Source organism: Nerophis ophidion, linkage group LG04 (genome assembly GCF_033978795.1).
Source record: "Nerophis ophidion isolate RoL-2023_Sa linkage group LG04, RoL_Noph_v1.0, whole genome shotgun sequence".
Lineage (NCBI taxonomy): Eukaryota > Metazoa > Chordata > Actinopteri > Syngnathiformes > Syngnathidae > Nerophis > Nerophis ophidion.
In genome coordinates, this window is record NC_084614.1 from 33,923,245 (window position 1) to 33,941,237 (window position 17,993).

Genomic DNA, 17,993 nt, shown 5'->3' on the forward strand with positions numbered 1-17,993 from the left:
ATCTTTGTTGGCTCTCATAAAGTCTGCATTATTTGTAGTTGTTATTGTTGTCGAAGGAAATAGTGAATGTTGTGATGCATCTGTGAAATCATTGCGCTGCCAAAATGTTCCGGTAATGCTTAAAATGAGCAAAAATCTGTAAATATTACATTGTATTATGAGGTTTCCTGTTACTACATTACATGTATGGTTTTATTTTTGGCCAATTCATTGGTGACATACATTGTGTCCCCATTAACTGCGTTGCTAGCTTTTATTTACGATTTACAATGCAAAAAAACCCAAGAAAAAAACATTGTATTTTTGCTTCACTTAGGGATTGTGAACGATAGACAAAATTCACAAAAAGTGCATCTCCCCTTTAAGTGCAGACTGCTGACAGAAAGTTCCGTGGCGATAAAGTATTTTTAATCAATATTAAATGTGATTATTTTGCATGAGCTTAAAATATAAATTTGCCAGGGACGTTTCAGACGTTTTCTAGATGATTAGATTACGTTTTTATCCAGATTACTAATAATTTAATCTCAGAACCTATTTTATTGTGAGAAATTTGCTGTCAAAATTGGATCTGGAAATGATCGTTCACGTGTTCATTTTGTCTCGCATTGACTATTGCAATTCTCTCTTCACTCTTTTCAACAAGTCAACGCTAAAGAGACTTCAGACTGTACACAATGTGGCTGCCAGACTTTAGACCGGTGCACCCAGTACAGCTCATATCACCCCCGCTCTATCCGGTCTTCATTGGCTTCCAGTTAAATTCCGCATTGAGTTTAAGATTTTAGTCCTGACATTCCTTGCGTTGCATGGTGGGCCGCTCAGTACTCTTCAGGGCGCAGCCTCCGGTCTTCAGGACAGGGTTTTCTAAAAATCCCCAAAACTCATTTTAAAACCCGTGGAGACCTGGGATTCCAGGCTATATCTCTGAAACAATTTGCAACAGTCTTTCCGTGATCTTGACTGTGTTGAAACTTTTAAAGGCCTACTGAAATGAGATTTTCTTATTTAAACGGGGATAGCAGGTCCATTCTATGTGTCACACTTGATCATTTTGCGATATTGCCATATTTTTGCTGAAAGGATTTAGTAGAGAACATCGACGATAAAGTTCGCAACTTTTTGTCGCTAATAAAAAAGCCTTGCCTGTACCGGAAGTAGCAGACGATGTGCGCGTGATGTCACGGGTTGTGGAGCTCCTCACGTTCTCACATTGTTTACAATCATGGCCACCAGCAGCGAGAGCGATTCGGACCAAGAAAGCGACGATTTACCCATTAATTTGAGCGAGGATGAAAGATTCGTGGATGAGGATAGATAGATAGTACTTTATTGATTCCTTCAGGTGAGTTCCTTCAGGAAAATTAAAATTTTTAAAAAAAAAGGATAGTTAGAGTGAAGGACTATGAAAAAAAAAAAGAAAGGGCAGTGGGAGCGATTCAGATGTCATTAGACACATTTATTAGGATAATTCTGGAAAATCCCTTATCTGCTTATTGTGTTAGTAGTGTTTTAGTGAGATTATATAGTCGTACCTGAAAGTCGGAGGGGTGTGGCCACAGGTGTGGTGACTGCCAGTGTCTCTGAGGGAAGGCACGTTTCTCGACGAGGTGAGGCGAAGGCAGCAGGATCGGGCCGGGCAGAGCTTTTTTTCCCCCTCCTCCACGGTGGAAGCATCCCACGTTCGGGGGCGGCCGGTCTGAGGAGGCAAGAGAGTCCGAAGCTGCCTCTTTGACAGGTGCACAAGGAACGACGCAAGCTCCGCTCATGTCTACCGTAAGAGCCGACTTATTACTACCATTTTCTCACCGAAACCTCCTGGTTGACATGTGTTAGAGAACCATGTTCGCTTGACCGCTCCGTTCCATAGTAAAGCTTCACCTTCGGGAATGTAAACAAGGAAACACCGGCTGTGTTTGTGTTGCTAAAGGCAGCCGCAACACACCGCTTCCCACCTACATCTTACTTCTTTGACGTCTCCATTATTAATTGAACAAATTGTAAAAGATTCAGCAACACTGATGTCCAGAATACTGTGTAATTATGCGATTAAAGCAGACGACTTATAGCTGGGATCGGGCTGGAACAAAATGTCCGCTACAATCCGTGACGTCTCACGCACGCGTCATTATACGTGTCATCATTTTTCAACAGGATACTTCGTGCGAAATTTAAAATTGCAATTTAGTGAACTAAAAAGGCCGTATTGGCATGTGTTGCAATGTTAATATTTCATCATTGATATATAAACTATCAGACTCCGTGGTCGGTAGTAGTGGGTTTCAGTAGGCCCCTGAGAAACATTAGAAAACTTCTCTTTTTAGTAAAGCTTTTAGTTGATGCACCTTTTAACTACCATTTTTCATCCACTTTGTATCCTTTTTATGATTTTGCCCCTGTTGTTTTAAATTGAATTGTTGTTTCACTTTATCTATGTTTTGTACAGCACTTTGTGATTTTTTTCTGTGAAAAACGCTTTATAAATGTACTTACTTACTTACTTACTAATGATGAATTAACCCGCATTAACACATTCATTTTGACATCAATGTTATGAAAGAATCACACAATTCTCCCTTCCTTTTGCAGTAGAAATGATGACAATAAGACATCTCACATTTTCATAAATCACCAACATTTATTTCCATTTTTATACATAAACATGCATATCAATATGTTGAAATCTAACACTTCTGTTGACAGTATTCTTGTAAATATGGCTTTACAAATTAAATTAAAAAAAAAAAATTTCTACAACACCCAGGTCGGTACAGTTAGTATTCTGTTCTGGCACGTCTCATGTCCCTCAAACAATCCTTTATTGTGCTTATACTCGTTGCAAAAATGGACCTGTGCTTTTTCCAAAAGACATGATCTTTGCTAATGTTCACAGTGCCAATGTGACAGATAATAAATATAAAGTGTCACCAAACATCTGGAATATTTATGGAAAGTTTGATTCAACCCGCACGCACACAAATGTAAACACCCTTAAATTGTAAACACAATTTAAAGCAGGCACTCTGCCCTTTTATAAAACGTATTTGCACTATATGGCTATATCAAACATGGCACTGATGACCGTGTGTTGCCAGATCACTGCTGATATTCACATTACAGGAGCACACCAACACACCATTGTCCAAACATTACATAATGTACTATAAAACAGATTTCCAAGAAACTCTTTATCGGCGTGCAAAAAAGAAAACTATACTTGTTCACAAAACCCGCACACACAATGTTCATCTGTCACATGATATACCATGAATATTTAATGTAAAGCTTGAGTGATAAGTATCAATGCTTGTTTTATAGTCACACCCCTTTCCTCTATCTTTCCTGTTGTATGAGTTACAGTATGCCACTCCGGGCTCTCCATTGTATATAAAGTCATATCATACAAAACTAAACTAATAAAAGGTTTTTACACAGAGGGGAGCAATATGTTTTGGATAGCTGAGCGGAAATGATGAAAAAAAGAAAAATAGAAGTGTAATTTAGGTGTTGGCAGCAAAAGTAATTTGGGAAAGTATAGAAACAAAAACACGTAAAAAGATAAGGTCTGCTTGTGGACTTTCAGAAGCCAGGCATGTGACAGTAGGCCTCCAGGGAGGACAGGAGGATGTAAATAAACCACAGGGAGATGAAGAGGAAGAAGGTGAGGAGTTTGGCTGTCCGTGGGCCACCGAGTTCCGCGCCCGAAATGGCAGGTCGGCGGCGGTAGAGCAGCACTACTACGCACACCAGGGCCATGATGGTGAAGAGGGTGACGGAAAAGGCTAGAGAGCCTGGGTTTACCCGGAAAATCTTGCCTTTGCTTTTCCAGTAAACGGCGGCGATGGTCCACGCCACCCCTATGCCCAAGAACACGTTGACTGCGTTGCTGCCCGTCACGTTGCCGATCGATGCGTCAGCATATTGGTCCTGGATGGCCGCCACTTTGCTCGCAAAAGTGTCTAGAGGGACAAGGAGAAGGTACTGTATTGATCTTCCACCCCACAAACAAGCAATTATATGTTGAACAATTTAAATGTAATATATCCTTAAAGCCACTGACGTTGTCCTTAAGACCAATGGATACTTCTAAACTAGGGCTTTTCTGCTGGCGGCCGGTTATAAGGAGGAATTCAGACCAGTGTAAACACAGTGGCAGACTCACATACTGGCATACTTGTGTATTTTGTGAATACTTACAAGTGCTGTCAATTTCTATTTTTTTTTAACCACAGTTTTAAATTTTTGATTACTTATGATTAATCACGGGTTTTTACCGACTTGCAGGATTTTAAATAACGGTAACAATTTAATATGGGGAAACATACATGTTAATAAGCAACTAATTAATGCCGAATATGTTCCCCATACTAAAGTGTTACCAACGTTTGTAGTTAGGGTTCGGGTTAGGGTTAGACCCTATCCCTAACCACTAAACCAAACCCATAGCCCTTAATAAGTACTTAGTAATGAGTAATTAAGGGCCAATATGTTACTAATTTGCATGTTAACAAGCAACTAATTAATGGTGAATATGTTCCCCATACTAAAGTTTTACCAACATTTGTAGTTAGGGTTCGGGTTACAGTTAGACCCTAACCCTAACCACTAAACCTAACCCCTTAATAAGTACTTAATAATGAGTAATTAAGAGCCGATATTTTACAAATGTTCATGTTAACAAGCAAGTAATTAATGGTGATTATGTTCCCAATACTAAAGTGTTACCAAATAACTTAAATAGAACCCAATTTTTGGACATAAGTGCCATTTTATTCTCAGAATGTCCAGCAGGAACATGTTTTAAGTGTCATTTATTTGCTCAAAACTTTTTTTAATCTTAAATCCTATCAGGTTGTAATTTTTTTTAAATGAAATCTCCCTAATCTTTGCACTGATGTATGCATTGACGTGATCATTGACCATTTAACAACCCATTCAACAAGGGGTAGCCTCAGCCACAGATGTTATCTTTGTTTTATTCAGAGTTCTACAGAACTCTGACTAAAAAGAGGGACGCGGGAGCTGAACCTTAGAGCGTAGGGCGAGACTGTGACTAAGTGTGACTTGTGACTTGACTTGGACTTGAGCCTTTTGACTTGACATGACTTGCTACTTTCCCCAAAACCCAAAGATTAAAAAGTTATTCAGGAGCGCTCCGTATCTTTCATTTTGTACGTGTGTTTGTCAGCGTGTGTGCGATGACACCCTGTGCGTTACCGGTCAGTACAACAGCCAATCAAATTACATCCACGTTGTTTTCGTCACACAGCATTCACCCAATCAAATTGCAGGAAAACCAACGAAAAATACCTTTCAAACAACAGAAGGATAAGTGAAGAAAATTATGCCATAAAGTGTTTCGTTCGGGTATTAAAAGTACGACTTGGTCAACAAAACAGGAATTGCCGTAAGCAAAACATGCGATTGGAAGATTACAGACGGAGACGCATCAATTTACAACTTCGTTCGACATTTGTAATTGCACAAAGAAGGGTAAGTGTTGAATGTAAGCTAGCGTTTATTGCTTGAGTAACGTGACTTTTATTTGCTGTGTAGTTAAATCAGTGAGGCTGTAAACTCACTGCTAGCGTTATAACCATAGACATCTTATAAGGGCATGCAGCATCGAGCACTACTGCCTATTGCCGCAGATGAGACACGGGGCCGCCATCTTGGAGTGGTGATCCGCTCCACTCAGTGCAATTCATTTGGCAGGAGCCATGAACTGTCAGTGCATTTCATACATCTTACCTCACTGAATACCACTTATATTCACACGCTTTTTTGTCATATGTGTAACTGTGATAAAGGACACATGTCTTAGCGTGTTCATAATTTGCTTAACGGAAATAGAATATTCTTATATGCTATAAGTGACCAGACGTCTGAGATCAAAACTGGGAATATAATCCCAGAGAAGGGGAAAAAAACAGTCAGCTATTTTGAAGTTGAAGAAACAATATGATTAGGTTATATATACATGCATATATCCTACATAAACAATGTATGAATACATTAGATATCTATATATCTTACGGACCTTTAGACCAGATGTTCTCAAATGGGGGTACTTGAAGGTATGCCAAGGGGTACGTCATCCTCCCCCAGAAGATTTCTTTGTGATTTTCACATACAAATATTGTAGTTCTTTGCTCCTGCTTAACTCTAAGGTAATATTATTTTCACAAAATACAACCAATAGTATGTTAATGTAAAATCTTACTTGTCAAAAGTAATCCTCCAATTCCTATTTTCAACAGTCCGCTCAATTGAGCAGGAAAACGCTGAATACCAGCCCAGCATCTTTGTTTTCTACCTGTCAAATGTTAGTTTAGGCTGCTTGCCTGCTCCTCATCACCACTTTAAGATGGCGGCCAAATTGCTTGCGTCACAGCAGCCAATTCTGCGTCTACTTATAAGATGTCTATGATTATAACGTCATTGCAGACACGGCAATCTGTTGCGTCCACTGCAGATGCTACCTTATTCATACTTATTGTCATGTGATTTTTTTTTAAGCAGAGTTGCATGAGGTACCTACACATAACGTTACGTTAATGAATGTATCACACACAGTAACGTAACGTTAGACGGCGGTCAGCAGCACCGCGTATTTTAGCCACCTACAAAAAGACAAACATAGTCAAATAAAGGTCAGTTAAAATGTATACTATATTAAGAATATGTGTACATATTCCATAAAGCCCTGACATCTAACAAGTACAGCACTGTTCATTGTTATGTTCATGTATTTGTTGTTTTTCATGTGTACGCACACATAAACACATACAGTATGAGATGAGATCAATGAGATAAGGTGACAACATGACATAAACTGCTGATGAACAAGTTACAATGCAATATTCCATGGAAATACAATGTTAACACTTTGGTGCAAATAAGTACAGTTGCACTTGTTTTTTCAAATGTGTTTATACTGTAAAGGAATGAGTTAAATGTTTAGAATAACTGGTTAATAGTGCTATTATGAAGTGCAATGTCAGCACTGTTTTTTTTAAAATAATAAATACATACAGCGTTTTAAAAGCATACACAATCTGTGTACAAATATTAGTCTGTGGTTAAAAAGACTTGAAATGACTCGAAACCCAAAATGCAGGACTTGGGACTTGACTTGAGACTTTCCAGTATTGACTTTGGACTTGACTCGGACTTGCCTGTCTTGACTCGGGACTTGACTCGAGACTTGAGGGCAAAGACTTGAGACTTACTTGTGACTTGCAAAACAATGACTTGGTCCCACCTCTACCATTAATGCAACTTTTTGAACAGGTGTGAAGGAAACCGGATGGATGGATTAGAATGCATTACAATGTTTTATATTTTGAACGTTATTTTTAAAACTGATTACCAGCGGAATTATTCATGACTTATCGTGTTAAGCAATGTCAGCTAAGATTTATCTGAGAGCCAGATGCAGTCATCAAAAGAGCCACTTCTGGCTCTAGTGCCATAGGTTCCCTACCCCTGCACTAAGAGAAGAAGCAACGTCACAAAAGGATCCACTAGAAGACACAATGACATCGCAGGGGGACGAGCCAGCTGGACGGTGGCTTTGTCAGTTAGAGCTGTGTGTCCCCTGTTGCACAGTCGGTAAAAGAAGTTCCCCCCCCCCAATAGGTGATTCCAGGCATCCTACTTTGCTGGAGGAAGGAGCTGTTGACAGACGGTGTCAGTTGGAGCATAAGCCAGAAATGGGTGTAGGTTGGCTTAGAGGAGGGTTGTTGCTCCGTCCCGTACAATTTCCCTGGAGCGCTGGCGTGGAACAGGAATAAGAGGCATCGTAGCCTTGTGCTGGCGTGGCGCGGCAACGGTTCACATTGAAGCCGTGAGTTGGCATGGAGCAGGAATGAGAGCCATTGGCACCTTAAGCTGGCGTGGCACTGGAACTGGTGGCAACCGAACATTGAGTTGCCGTGGAGCAGGAACGGGTCTTGGAGGAGGCAGGGCCTTGTGCAACTGAGGAATAGGTACAGGCGGGAGCTGGGCTTTGGAAACCTGGGATGCAGGTACTGGCGGAAACCGGGCTTTGGAAAGCTGGGGGGCCTGTACTGGATGACTTGGTAAGCAGGGGTGCCAATACTGGCGGGTGCAACCTGGCTTCTTAGGCAGAAAAGGGCAAGCTGGTTTTGGTTGGTACTGCACAAACCTGCCCTCCAATTCCTCCAGGAAGTGCTTGGTCCAAAACGCGGGCTCAACAATGCTGAAGGTGGTCCCTGCGAGGTCATGTGTTGACTGAATTATTCTGGCAAGGTGGTGCATGTCTGCTGAAGGGGTGACCCAAGGATGCAAAGACAGAAATGCGGCATACAGGTAAAATAGTTTAATTCTATACTAAAAGAGCAAACAACTGCAGAAATAAAATGGCATGTGCAAGGTAAGTAGCGGCAGCAGAGGAACTAACGCACACTGATAAAAAGCAATAACCTAGAGCTGGCAAGGAGCAACAAGTAAACATAAATAAACTAGATCGAAAATGGAAAGAGGTGCACTGGCAAAAAACTAAAAGTGAAGTTGCAGCAAAACAAGGAGTCAAATGGAAGATTAACAAAAATAAGAGCACCAGGACAGGAAATTATACGGAACCAAGGAAAATAACTAACAAAGTCCAAACTGTAATGTGGGATCTTGACATCCTGTTCTATACCATCCCAATGATAGTAGTCATGTTATTTTCATCAACCTACAACTCACGCTCTCACACTTAAATGAACTGGAGGATGCTGGAGGCAGAGTCAGGGTGAAGCTGGGCCGCATTAACTGTCACTTCACAATCACGTTCCTGTGACTAAATTTGTTGCCGTCTTCTAGCAGCAGCTGACTTTGCTATGGCATTCCTTAAATAATTTACAAATAAAATTGCAGGTAAAACAATGTATATTTTACACTGGTGTGAAATTGAGACCCCAGTTGTAAATTGTATTAAAATGTCGAAAACAACACAACACCATTCAGCTTTGAAAACATTGTTGGATGGACCCTAATAAAACGTCAAGGGCACTCTACCCTAAAGGCTGATAGAGTTTTACTTCCCTGCCAAGTTTCACAAGCCTCAACCTCACATAAAAATAGGGCCATAATACAAAAGCTAAACCATCGACTTTAGTCAGCAAACTTTGCATGTAAGTGCTGGGAGCAAAACATTCACTTGGGTGGGCAATGAAAGGATATTGTGAGTTGCTTCAGACTTGAGAAACGAATACACTTTAGTACTGCAAACTCTGAGAGTACTGTGCGTTTTCTATACTTTCTTTTTATATGTCGGTTGCGACACATAAAAACACTAGATTTTAATCAGATCAAAAGAGGACTTAAAAGTCCTGAATATTTGAAAGGTGTTCATTACTGTAACATGTTGAATTCATATTACCGTATCTCCTTGAATTGCCGCAGGGCATATAGTATGCGCCTGCCTTGAATTACTGCCGGGTCAAACTCGCTTCCCAAAATAATTAGCGCATGCTTTAGTATTACCACCTGGTCAAACTCGTGACGTCACAAGTGACACTTCCCCTGTCATCATTTTCAAAATGGAGGAGGCTGATTTCAATACTGGTAATTTGAAATCGCATAAAAAGAAGAAGATTAAGAGCTATTCAGTAGAATTTAAGGTCCAAGCTTACATCACACTCAATTTTTTACTGCATAACTTTGGTAAGTGCCGGAGTGAGAAGAGGTTTTAAAATAATTAGCGCATGCTTACTTTTACCGCATGCCTATGGTAAGCGCAGGAGTGAGAAGAGGTTTTAAATTAATTAGCGCCCCGGCAGCAATTCAAGGAAATACGGTATCTATATTTTTTCTCACATTTCTCAATTAACTTTAGTCCTAAACATAATTATGAAACATCATATACTGTTACATTTTTAATTTAGTTAAATAAATCATATGAAGCATATAGTGTAACATAATTTAATCAAAGCATGTTTGGCATTTTTTTAAAGGCTGAATTTGATAGAGAGATTTCAGAAAAAATTAAAATGTTTTGATGCCCTTTGAAAATTTACTCATGTGTCTTGTTTGGCTTTGTACTATTGAGGAATAACTGCCAGTGTACCGTACACCTTTAAAGGAATTGAATATTGAAATTGTATTATTCATAAAAACCCTCTTCTGAAATTATCATGTACAATGGAGGAACACAACAATAAGTTTGGCCAAAATACAGCAAAAATATCCTGACTCCCAAAGGGGTTGGAATTGGAGAATGAAATCTCGTTTTGGAACTACTGTTTCAATTATTCTTTATTGCTGCCAGGTGGAGCTGTGCCATGAATGTCATCATCACTGGTCAACCTCCAACAGCTGACGAAGTCATGTTGATCTTGAAACTAAGACTGCGTATATATTGGATCTCAGTCACTGTTGGCTCGTTAATCAGTCTTTCCAGGATTTTGAGGGCTTTTATCTGAGATTGATTTTACAGCAGGTTTTTCACAAAGTTGAGGCAGAAGTTGTAATGTATTTTTTTTTTAAATAACAGAAGCTTTGTCGTGAAATGGCAGCTCGCCTGGTTCCTGGGTCACAGAGCGTGGCCACCTGTGTGCACACCTGATGCTCATTTGCCCATTACAACATAAGCTCTCAAGTTTCTTCCCTCCATGCCAGCAGATGGCTGATGATTCACCCTTCCAGTCGCGAACTTGTCCTCTGCTTTGAATCCACTTATGCTTCTCGTCCACTGTGGGTGAGTTTCAGCGTGGCGGTGTAGTTAAATGTTACCCAGTCTCTACACCTTCTGTGTGCTATTTGTTTCTCACACCTTAAGTGTGCATCCTTAATTATTTTTTTCTGCACTCTTTTTTGAGTGCTCTTCTTGTTATTATGTTCATTTATTTTTCCGTCCGCGTTGGGGGTCCTACTGATCGTGACAAGCTTGTGATTTTACAAAGTTGTTATCTGTGTTTTAGGTGTTGTTGTGTGATCACATAATTTATCAAGTATATTGTATGATTTTACTACAGTAATGAACATTTACATTTTACCACCAGGGGGCATTCCAATCTCAGTGACTACAATTCCATGCACTAAAGTAGTCAGAGTTTTCAAATAGTATATATTTTTTGTATTTTCACAACGACACATGAAGTCCAAGTGTCCAGGCATACCCTCTAATTCGACTATTGGTCATACGTTGTGTGCCTCCCGTTTACTGGAAGGCGCTTTTTTCCTTTTTGCGTGAATAAATTCATTGCTTTTGTGTTTGGCCTATGACATCACACCAGGCCTCTGCAGCTCATTTCAAGTCAACAGCCTAGCTTTTTAGTACCATTATCATGTCCGCTGAACTATTGGCACAGATTACAAATATTAAGTTTCTTAAGGCTATGCTGATGTTAACTAGCAGACAGTATCAACAAATTATTTAATATTATGCTATGAACATGACGCTAGCACAAATAATGTTTCGGGGTGGGTGTTAGTCCAAGGTAAAGACAGACAGGCAGTACAGTTTTTTTGAAGGAAATTTTGGCTGGAGAATCATGGAAACAAAACTTTCGAATGTCTCGGAGTTCATTCATAAGGCTCTGTGGATTGATTGAGGAGTTTTAAAATCTGAAGGAAAAGACTGTTCATTCCCCGACTGATACTGTTCTAAATGAAAGACCAGACCTGGCGTGGAACATTATCACCAGACCTATGTAAGCCTCAATCTATACCTTGATGGTGCAGAAAAAAAAGACCATATATATTTTTTAACCGATTTCCGAACTCTAAATGGGGGAATTTTGGCGAATTAAACGCGTTTCTGTTTATCACTCTTTTTGCGATGACGTCAGAACGTGACGTCTCCGAGGTAATACAGCCGCCATTTTAATTTTCAACACATTGCAAACATTGGGTCTCAGCTCTGTTATTTTCCGTTTTTTCAACAATTTTTTGGAACTTTGGAGACATCATGCCTCGTCGGAGGGTGTAACAACACTAACAGGGAAGGATTCAAGTTGCACCACTGGCCCGAAGATGCAAAAGTGTCTGCCGCCAGACCCCCATTGAATGTGCCAGAGTGTCTCCACATTTTACCGGCGATGACAGACATGGCACAGAGATGTATGGATAACCTGCAGATGCATTTGCAACAATAAAGTCAACGAAATCACAAAGGTGAGTTTTGTTGATGTTGACTTATGTGCTAATCAGACATATTTGGTTGCGGCGTGACTGCCAGCTAATCGCTGCTAACATTCTACGCTAATTGACGCTAACATGCTATTTACCGGCGGTGCTAAAGCAGACATGGGACAGAGATGTATGGATAACCTGCAGATGCATTTGCGATGATGAAGTCAACAAATTCTCAAAGGTGAGTTTTGTTGATGTTGACTGCCAGCTAATCGATGCTAACATGCTACACTAATCGGGCCACACGCGGCCCGTTAAGCTTTTCAATCTGGCCTGTCGGACATTCCCAAATTTTTTTAGATCTTTAAAATGGAAAGTGTAGTTATGATGTACAGCAATGTTTTCTAATGACTGAAGATTTCAACTATAAGAAGTATTTCAATGGTTTTAATCTGCGTTTATGGATGATATACCAGTTACTATGGTAATCTATTTAGTTACCATGGTAATCTACGCCACAGCAGCTCAGACAAGGCACCAAGCAGTGTGGGCGGGAAGCGTTTCCACAGACGTGGAAGGAGCTTTTCACAACAAAGTTCTAAAGCTTAGTGATGATATAAAAGGTAAAGTACCAATGATTGTCACACACATACTAGATGTGGTGAAATTATTATTTCCATTTGACCCATCATCCTTGATCACCCCCTGGGAGGTGAGGGGAGCAGTGGGCAGCAGCGGTGCCGCGCTCGGGAATAATTTATGGTGATTTAACCCCCAATTCCAACTCTTAATGCTGAGTGCCAAGCAGTGAGGAAATGGGTCCCATTTTTATAGTCTTTGGTATGACTGGTCCGGGGTTTGAACTCACAACCCACCGATCTCAGGTCGGACATTCTAACCACTAGGCCAGATATATCAGATTGGAGGTGGGTTTATTTAGTATCATATTTCACAGTTAGTTGAATTTTTTTTTTGCGTTCCACTTGATTGTAAAATATTCCGATCGAAAGGGGCTGTGACATTCATATTTTGTCAATATTCAGTGTTGTATCGTTCATTGAAAAATGTAAAATTCCATTAAGTTTTTTAAGGCGGTCTGTCATAACATTTTTAGCATTTAATCAGACATTATTGTGAAGTTTTGTATTAGTGTCCCTAAAAATAGATATACCGGCCCGCAGACACATTTTTTTTCTCTAAATGTGGCCCCCTAGTCAAAATAATTGCCCAGGCCTGTTCTGGACTATCTTGCCAGTTCAGTTGTGTGTAATCCATAGTTAGTGAAGTGAAGTGAATTATATTTATATAGCGCTTTTCTCTAGTGACTCAAAGCGCTTTACATAGTGAAACCTAATATCTATGTTACATTTAAACCAGTGTGGGTGGCACTGGGAGCAGGTGGGTAGAGTGTCTTGCCCAAGGACACAACGGCAGTGACTAGGATGGCGGAATTTATTGTCTATCAGTTTGGAGTGGACAAATGCAGCGTTGAAGTTTGTGTATGCTTTATTATTCGCCTTTAATATACCTGCCTCGTTCTCTTTAATCTCATTTGTATTTCATTTGGGAGCCATTACCTAAGCTACCTTCTTAAATAAAGCTCCCCTGTCTTTTTTTCTCTCATCAAAGTACTTCATACCAATCTGTTATTCTAGTTCATGAAGCAAATAAACAGTCTCCTCCTTATTCCAATTGTTGCTTATGTATTTATTGAATGGTACCTGCTTCGGAGTTGTATCCTGCGCGAAGTGACTGGCGCATGCACAATATAAAGGGTCCACTCCAGCGACACACATCGAGAAATGTGGTTTTCAATCGCATAATCCAGATGTGTTAGTCTGACTTTTCAAAAACAGAACACTATCGAATGAAGGCGTTTCCATGGGTTGTGGATGCTTATTTAGAGCCAAACTATTTGAGAAATAGGACTAATTTTGTTCAGAAAATATGAAGTTATTTTTAGGTATTTTTTTTGCGCTCAAATTAATCTGGCGGTCCTTTCCCATGGTATCCATTTTTTTGGAGTAATGGGTAGATAACTAACTGTACTTGGTACACCCTCTTTCCAATGCCAGACTTGATATGCCGCCCCCTCTTTGTGTGACGTCATCTACAGAACTGGAGCGCATTTGCCCACATAGGCCGTGTGGATAAAGACCTCAAACTGGTACCGTAATTTTCGGATTATAAATCGCTCCGGAGTATACGTCGCACCGGCCGAAAATGCATAATAAAGAAGGAAAAAAACATATATACATCGCACTGGAGTATAAGGCGCATTTTTGGGGAAATTTATTTGATAAAATCCAACACCAAGAATAGACATTTGAAAGTAAATTTAAAATAAATAAAGAATAGTGAACAATAGGCTGAATAAGTGTATGTTATATGACGCATAAATAACCAACGGAGAAAGTGCCTGGTATGGTAACGTAACATATAATGGTAAGAGTCATTCAAATAACTATAACATATAGAACATGCTATACTTTTACCAAACAATCCGTCACTCCTAATCGATAAATCCTATGAAATCTTCTTCCTTGATGTCGCTTCTAAACAACTCTGCCAACTCCAAAGGTATGCGCCACTTCCTCTTGTCATTTTCTGCTGCATATTTCACTAGGTCCATCTTGTAATCTGCAGTACATGATTTCCTTTCCGGTGCCACTTTTGTTCAGCCCTTCTCAGTTTTTATAATTTACCGCCAACGATGAAATGATCCATTTTAATAGCTACAGTGGTATCATATCGCAGTTAGCATCCCATGACCCACAATGCACTTCTGCCATAACCCTCCCCCGCCAAATTCTTATTGGTTTACGTGTGTGTGACGATGGTGACATTTTGTTCGTCTCTGCCTCGAATGAGATAAATATTATTTAATATTTTACGGTAATGTGTTAATAGTTTCACACTTAAGTCGCTCCGGAGTTTATGTCGTACAGTGAAACTATGAAAAAAACTGCGACTTATAATCCAAAAAATACGGTATTTTGATAACTTAACTGCAATTTTTTCCCGGCTTTGTCCATTATTACTTGAAAACTGACACGGTTAACAATATAAGCAAACATAAATATAAGAAAATACAGACACAATATAGTCTAAATATAGCTTATTACATTATAATACTTAAAACAAACTTTGTATGTGTTCGCGTAAATTGCATCACCAGCGCGATTGTGCATCTGGAATGAATCAAACGCAGGAAAATGCACAATGAAAGACGTTTTTTCATGTTGCAGACGTAATATATATCCCAAATAATAAAAATGAACAATATTTAAAAAACAGGTCAGCAGACACCATTGGACCAAGTCGTCCAGCAGCTATACAAATCTAAAAGGAAATTCCTGAAAAGATATGTCTAATATTCTTTATTTCTGTGAGTCAAATGTTGAACCACACGTTGGATGGAGGTTATTCGTCTGTCTGTGCAGCGCGAGCACCGATCCTGCAGCCGTGTGCTGAACTGTTTGCTCGTCCTTCTGACACGTGTTAAATAATACGTAAAAAGTGCTCGCAGAACAAAGATGAGTGTTGATGATTCACATTGCACGTGCTAAATATTTTTATTTGCATTTTCTCTTCACAGTATTGTAGGTATTTTGATGATCAACATACTATATATACTGCATTTGGATAAAGACAGAGATGCAAAAAGAATTGCACGTCTTATTCTGCTCACTAAACACACAATCCATCTTGCACACGTTTAGTGGATCAGTTTTTAGTGTGCTATCAAGTTTACAGGTGTTTTAGTACATGCAAACCTTTAGAAAATCAGGCCCTTACTTCTCAATATGAAATTGCCTCTAGTCTTCTGTAGGAGACATCCGCAGGCTGATGCAAATGTTGAGAATAAAATTGGGCGCTCCAAAACGGGATGAAAGCTCTAAAATCCCTGCTGTGTCTATTTTGGGGAATTTTACCTGTTAACATCATTTTTCGATTCATAACTAATGAAATAGGTGCCAATGTTGTGTCAGTGTTTAGGGGTGGCCTAAAGCAGGGAGAAACAACTAAATGAATGCAAGTGTAATTTATTTTTATGTTCATTTCGAACATGGAAACAAGATAACACAATTGTATTAAATCTGACATAACTATATGCAACATATATAATAATGATAATACAATTCACAAAAAATTATAAATATACAGTACCTGATTTATTATGAAGGTTCAAGATTCTAACTTATATTTTGTGAACACTTTCAGCTTGAACAGTTTCTCAAACGGAATCATATCAGTACAATATTTGATTTATTTACTTAAATAATTCCATAATTTAATTCCTCATACTGATATCCTTACTAAAGGTCTTAAATGTTTACGTGCATACAAATCTTTTAAGTTACATTTTTCCTAAAGGTTATTTTCCTCCTCATTCTTCGTAGCATGTTATAGTTTGCTGGTGCATAATTTTAGCTGTTTGCAAATGCTGTCAGGACTTTGACTTGGATTAGTTTTGCTTTTCGACGCAGAGGAAATTTGGAACGAGCCAGGCGTGAATGTGAGTACATGATTAATTTATTATCACACTATAATACAAAAAGGGAAAACAAAGGGCGCGCTCTGTGGCGGATAATAATCCATGCTAAACTCCAAACAAAACAGCACAATGGCATGACTACATACAAATAAACAAAAGATACTATCAATGGTACAAAACAAACCAAAAACTTGCACAGAGGCATCAATATAAACAAGATCTTACGTGGCGTGGTCAAATCAATGATAATCAACGTGGCAAGGCAAGGTAGGTGCGTGGTCATCAGGGTTTGATACAAAGTCTGGTAGGTAAAGCAAGTACACAAGCAAAGTTCCCAGGACGAGGACAGAAACACAATGGTATAAATAATGACTGTGATGATGATTACTAACAGGTGTGGGACTGAGGACAGGGGCTAACTTGGAGACCAGGTGGAAACTAATGAGTAACTATGGAACAAATAAAACAAGGAAGTGCAAAAACGGGAAACAAGAGTCCAAAAACAAAACATAAACATGATTAAACATAAAACTGATTTACAGGCATGACAAATGCACCAAATAATTGAATTTCAATATTCTTGTTTTAATAAAAAAGTGTTATTGTGTTCTGTAATTAACATGATGTATTTGTCACGGTGGGGGCGTATTCCTCGGCGCGCTCTCCTGCATGCTCCACTCCTCAGTGCGCTCACCAGAGCGCTTCCTTTCGCACTCCTTTCTGCGGCGCGCTCCCCTGTGCGCTCCTCTCCAACTGTGGCCGCGCTCCAGCACAGTGGTTCCAAATCAGCTATCAACGCACCTGACGCTGATGAGAACGCCGCACACTATTTAGACCTGCGCGTGCCACTGCCAGAACCTAGCCATCTGTGTGGTACAGTGTCTCTAGCTCTGTCTCTGCGTTTGTGACCCTTGTTGATGTTTTCATCACTTGAACTTCTGGTTGCCCTGCGATGAGGTGGCGACTTGTCCAGGGTGTACCCCGCTTTCCGCCCAATTGTAGCTGAGATAGGCACCAGTGCCCCCCGAGATCCCAAAGGTAATAAGCGGTAGGAAATGGATGGATGGATGTAACTTCTGGTTCTTTTTCCCTGGCCCCGCAGTATCCCTTTGTTCCCTCGACTCGAGCTGTGTGTCTTGCTTCCCCTGGATCTATTGCTGCTTCCCCGGATCTCGACCTCTCGCCTGCCCATGATCTCTCGCCTGCCCACGAACTTCCAAGCCAGCCTCGCCAACTTTGGACTTCCGCGCTCTTCACAAGACGCACCTTCAACACTTGCCGGTAACACTCTCCAGTTAAATACGTCACACAGTCTTACGCCAGATCTTTAGTCTAGTTATACCCTTCATACTCTCATTTTGATAAACACGCCTAAGCCTAAATGGTTCACCTGCCTCCCTGCCGTCTCCTT

General features: G+C 40.0%; 1 protein-coding gene across 2 annotated transcripts in view; it reads right to left on the bottom strand.

Moving 5' to 3' along the window:
• Positions 1-2,613: 2,613 nt before the first annotated feature.
• The window catches only part of slc8a4a (solute carrier family 8 member 4a), a 120,162-nt gene continuing 104,782 nt past the window's right edge, over positions 2,614-17,993 (bottom strand). For both annotated transcript variants that reach the window (XM_061897891.1, XM_061897890.1), the window contains exon 9: positions 2,614-3,959. In XM_061897891.1, the coding sequence (XP_061753875.1) occupies positions 3,580-3,959 (380 nt within the window). In that variant the 3' untranslated portion in view covers positions 2,614-3,579. The remainder of the gene's footprint in view (positions 3,960-17,993) is intronic.